Consider the following 4738-nt stretch of genomic DNA (forward strand, 5'->3'; position numbering starts at 1 on the left):
TTGTTAATGATAGTATGTAAAAGAAGTTTGTATCTCTTGCATGTTGTGTTACTTACTAATTTAATGTATGTGACTTTTGTAATGGATATTAATATAAGATATATTTTGAACTTTACTTTTATTTGAATTTTTTATTTTAATATGATTAACTCAAAATCGAAAAAAAAAAATGTATTAGTTATTCGGGGATCAGGGAGTCTCGGGGATCCCCTGTTATTATTCGGGGAGAGAATTGAGATTCTCTCAAGTAATTCTGACGGGGACAGGACATACGCAAAATATCGGGGATGAGTACGGGGAGATTGGTCCCCTCCCCTCCCCTACCTATTGCCATCCCTAAATGTAGGTTAAAATTTACGTAAAAAGTTTAAGTAGAAAATTTAATTTAAAGTTGCAAGTACCTCTCGTTCTTTGGAGTACTTCTGTACCAATATAATCTCGTGATAGAGCTATTGTCAAGTACAAAAAGAAAAATTGCGGCAAATTCTTCAAATTAAAGCCAGTCTTCTTTACTAATTTATTTTGAACTTTCAAAGCGTGATAGAATCATTATTGTTGCGAAATATATATGCAGACATTTTTGCTTTTTTCTTTCGCCTTTCCCAATATTTTCTACTTCTTCCCTTCCTTTTTTTCGAAATTTGATAAAGGTCTTCATTGGACAGGACTGAGCATGCAATTTGTACCTCATCTTCTCATTTTTCTTATGTGCTATTTTCTTAAGAGCATTAATCAATTAACTTCAATCTCTTAAAGATTATAAAAACTAAATATGTTGTTAATTAATTATGGTAATGCATTCACTTCCTGGAAGGGTATGCAAACATTGAATCTCTCCAATGCTCAACATGATTAATGGAAATGCTGCTTCACATATAAAAAATTATACAAGCAGCATTAAAAAGTTTAATTGATGATCATACTAGAACTGCATAATGCATATACATTAAATAAGCAATTAATTAATGTTGTAGCTGCAGCTAGCTCGCTGGTTAAATTAAGGAGAGAAAACAAATTAAATAAAGCTTAATTGTAAACTAGAGAGTTTTATGGACCTCTAAGTCCCAGCTAGAGAGCACACTTATAACTTAAGCAAACACAAAGAAAAGATTTTGTATAGCATCATGAGCAATCAGCCTTATATTTTTAGCAGAGTGACTGCTCATGATGTTATATCGATTCATCCTCTCAATGCCTATATAAGTGTGCTGCCGTTAATAACTCTATTCATCCATCTACCGGAGACCTCCCCCGCCGAGAGCCGGTGCCCAATAATCTGCCCCGTTGTCGCTCCCAACTTGCAGCGTGCATGATACTGGAACCAGACACAGCCCTCTGCTCCTCAAGCTTTTCTTTACTTCTTCTTGTGATTCCTAACAAAATTAAACCAAAAGAAAAGTAAAAGAAAGAATATTAATTAATGAATGAAACTATGAAAGAAGAGTATTATTATTGATGTATAAAGTTTAAGTACCTGATGATCAGAAGTTCCTTTCCTCTTCATGCAGTTGTCATTCAACAGCTATATAATCAAATAAAGAAACAGAATCAAATAATTATTCACACTTTAATTGAATTGTACGCGTCAAGACAACAAGCATGTATCCCCTATATTCCGAGTGCTACACACACACACACAAACACACTAAGAGAATCGTAATCAACACTTTAATAATTAATCTATCTTAATTAACGAGAATTAAAGTAACTATCTATAAAGCTGAACACATTGTTCTTTTAAGGGGACTTTAGGTTTACAATAAACTAAGTAGTAACTTTTATAAATTTCAAGTTCCTCCACAAACCCAGCTTTAACAGGCAACAATATATATGGATCCAATAAAGCTCAAGTACCTGACCAGGGTCTTCAGGAAATATACAATTCCTCTCACCTTGAACCTAACATTATTATTAAGAGATCATCATCATAATCATTAATCGATTAATGTCACATAATTATTTTATTGAGATTCTCATGCACATGTTCTTGCTTCGGGAAGTGCGAGATATTAATGGAATGACAATTAAATTAAAGTTGATCTTCTTACAGGGTGCTGGGAGTGTTGTTGTTGCCTCATAGCTGCTGATCCACTACTGCCCAAGTACGGCAAGCTGAGGGCCTGCATTTTTTAAGCGAAAGGAATAATATTTTAGGACTTCAATAACTAAAAGAATGTTAAAGAGAATTAAAAGAAAAAATTGAAAGAGGAAACATCACCTCAATTTGACTCTGCAGGAATCTAATGTACCCAATTGCTTCTAACAAGACTGAAGCTGTGTCAGTCTGCAAAAGAGAAAATTAAAAAAAAAATTACCACACCACAACCGGCCAAAGCATGCATGTTTCTAGGCTTTAATTTTTTAAATAGAGAGTGAAAACTGAAAACCCTATTTAAAAAAAAAACAAATGAGAAAAATAGATCAAAGGAAGCTTTTATTTTGGGGAAGAACTTTCTTTATATATAGTTTCAAGTTACAATATAAAAGTTTTTGAATGCTTCCAAGATCTAATCGTTGGAAAGGCTTATAAATAGATTAATTAATTAGGTAGTTACCTTTCCAAATGGAGAAACTAGCTGATGAAGAGCTGTGATTCGGTCTCCAAGTTTTTCTTTCCTCACCTGGATTTGTATTGAATATGTAAATTAATGTAAGTGATTAATTTTTTATTAATATAAGAAGTTAATTTGTTGCTGAGACTAGTAAAGTTTATTTTTCACTTAACTTAACCACTATTTGTGTTGTCTTCGGTACAAAGTAAAAAAGAAGCTGGTTTTTTTTTGGCGCGGGGGGGCGGGGGGGTGTGGTGGGGAAGAGACTGTTGGAGGGGAGGGGAAGGGAAGAGATAAAATCCTCGTATGGATGAGATGAAAGATGATAATTAAAGAATCATGATGGTATAAGAAAAGGACAATTATGAAAGACAACAAGAGTTACCATCACAAATGTTTGTGCTTGTGTTCGAGTCTGTATGTATCCTAGTGTGATTGTTAGAATCAGTGAGAGAAAGAGACAATAACAGCAACAAGTGAGAGAGTCGTGTTATCCTGATGAATCATCATCATGCACGCATAAGATTATTTACCTTGAAGGTTGATTGAGTTGACGAAGAAGAAGACGACTGAACCCTAGCTTTCTTGGCCACCCCACCACTTGCAGTGCTGTTACACTAAACCAAAAAAACAAAAAAACAAATTAAGCCACCAAAACAAAAAACAGAAGCAACAGCTATCAGAAATTAGTTATGGTAAAGTTTCGCAAGTTAATATTGAATAATTAATCATAAAATTAAGACATGATAAATAAATAAAATCTCGAAACCCTATCGCTGTCACTCATCATCATCATCACCTCAGAAGATCGATCTGGGGGCGGATGCCTTGCATCTGCTTTGGTGCTAGTGAAATCCAACATGTTGCTGCTGAAACTTGTGACACATGACTTATTATTAGGAGATGAAGCAGCAGCAGCTGGAGGCATGACTTGAGACCAAGAAGTAGTTTTTGTTGCTGCTGATGCTGCAGCCGCCTGGAAATGATCATCATTTGCATGTCCATAAAAGTAGCTGTTTGCTGCAGGATTAATTTCTTGCTTCACATTTACAACAGAATTAGCACTTGATGAGCTGTGATGTAATATCTGTTCTTCCCAGTTCTCCACCTTTTTGGTCTGAAAATGGCCCACCATACCACTCTTATCTTCTTCGTCCACCATCCGGCCCCTAAAGGAAATAGTTAAATCCAAGAAAATGTTAGATACAAAAAATAGTAATAATTCAGAATATTTTGGCAAATTTCTGATTGTAAATATCAGTAGATTGCAATGTAATTAAAAAAAAAAATTAGTTAGAGCAAGAGAGATTTACAGAAGGAGTTGGCTCCATGACTCAGGAAGCTGTTCTTGATTATCATAACAAGAAGGATATTGTGGGAAAAGATTATTAGCAGGAGGAGGCAAGAAAGGGGAAGCTTGAGGAGTAGGCGGCCTCATGCTATTGATATTCCACCAATTAGGGTTTCCGGCCATCATCTGCTGCACCGGTGAGCTCTGCAAGATACCTCTATTCATTCCTCTCTCTCTCTCTCTCTCTTTCTCTGTCTTCTCTCTCCTTGACTAGCTACAAAAAACTTGATTAACCTTTCTTTTTCTCTTTCACTTTCACTCTTTTGTATTGTTGTATTATTTTTCTTTTCTTTTACTTGAAGCTCCCAAACAAGTCGTCGTTGAAACTTTAAGAGGTCTTACTAGGAAGGGTTAAATAGAGGGGGAAGCCTAGCACCACCAAGCCAATGCAAGCAGTCCTATTCTTGAGAGAATTTTTGAATCATCATAATAGAGGTTTGAGAACCCTTTGTCTTTGTTTTCTCTCTTTCCTTATAATTTTTGCTTTCTTTATTGCTTTGCTTTTTTCTTTTTTGTTTTTCTTTTCTTCCTTGCTTTTTCGCTGCTTTTGCTTTATCTCAAAGTGGGACAGAAAAGGTGCTAGCAATTCTCTCATTAATCAAGAAAATCAACCGCCCAAAAAAACGGAAAAAAAATTAATAAGAAAGATTTTTATTCAATGACCATTGGTGTACAATTTTTTCCATCTGTCCATCCATGTGTCACACTTCTATTGCTCTTCTGTCATTTGATTATTTACACAATGCATTGGTGAAGATTAAAGAGAATGATTCTTAAAAAATTATGACCCTTTACTTACATTTACTTAACAAAGATCATATTCTTTGAGTCGTGT

General features: G+C 34.9%; 1 protein-coding gene across 2 annotated transcripts; it reads right to left on the reverse strand.

The window, feature by feature from the left end:
• Positions 1 to 897: 897 nt before the first annotated feature.
• Positions 898 to 4441, reverse strand: LOC102627938 (transcription factor bHLH68). Of its 2 annotated transcripts, XM_006475599.4 has the most exons (9): positions 3866 to 4439; positions 3352 to 3721; positions 3086 to 3169; positions 2556 to 2621; positions 2219 to 2284; positions 2049 to 2120; positions 1855 to 1899; positions 1475 to 1522; positions 898 to 1373 (listed from the first exon to the last, which is right to left on the reverse strand). In XM_006475599.4, exons 1-9 carry the CDS (start codon positions 4066 to 4068, stop codon positions 1236 to 1238), a joined length of 1092 nt encoding a protein of 363 aa, XP_006475662.1. In that variant the 5' UTR covers positions 4069 to 4439; the 3' UTR covers positions 898 to 1235. The 2 variants fall into 2 exon arrangements, with proteins under 2 accessions (XP_006475662.1, XP_006475663.1); XM_006475600.4 differs by lacking the exon at positions 1855 to 1899 and having other exon boundaries at positions 3866 to 4441.
• Positions 4442 to 4738: the final 297 nt, after the last annotated feature.

Source organism: Citrus sinensis, chromosome 1 (assembly GCF_022201045.2).
Source record: "Citrus sinensis cultivar Valencia sweet orange chromosome 1, DVS_A1.0, whole genome shotgun sequence".
NCBI lineage: Eukaryota > Viridiplantae > Streptophyta > Magnoliopsida > Sapindales > Rutaceae > Citrus > Citrus sinensis.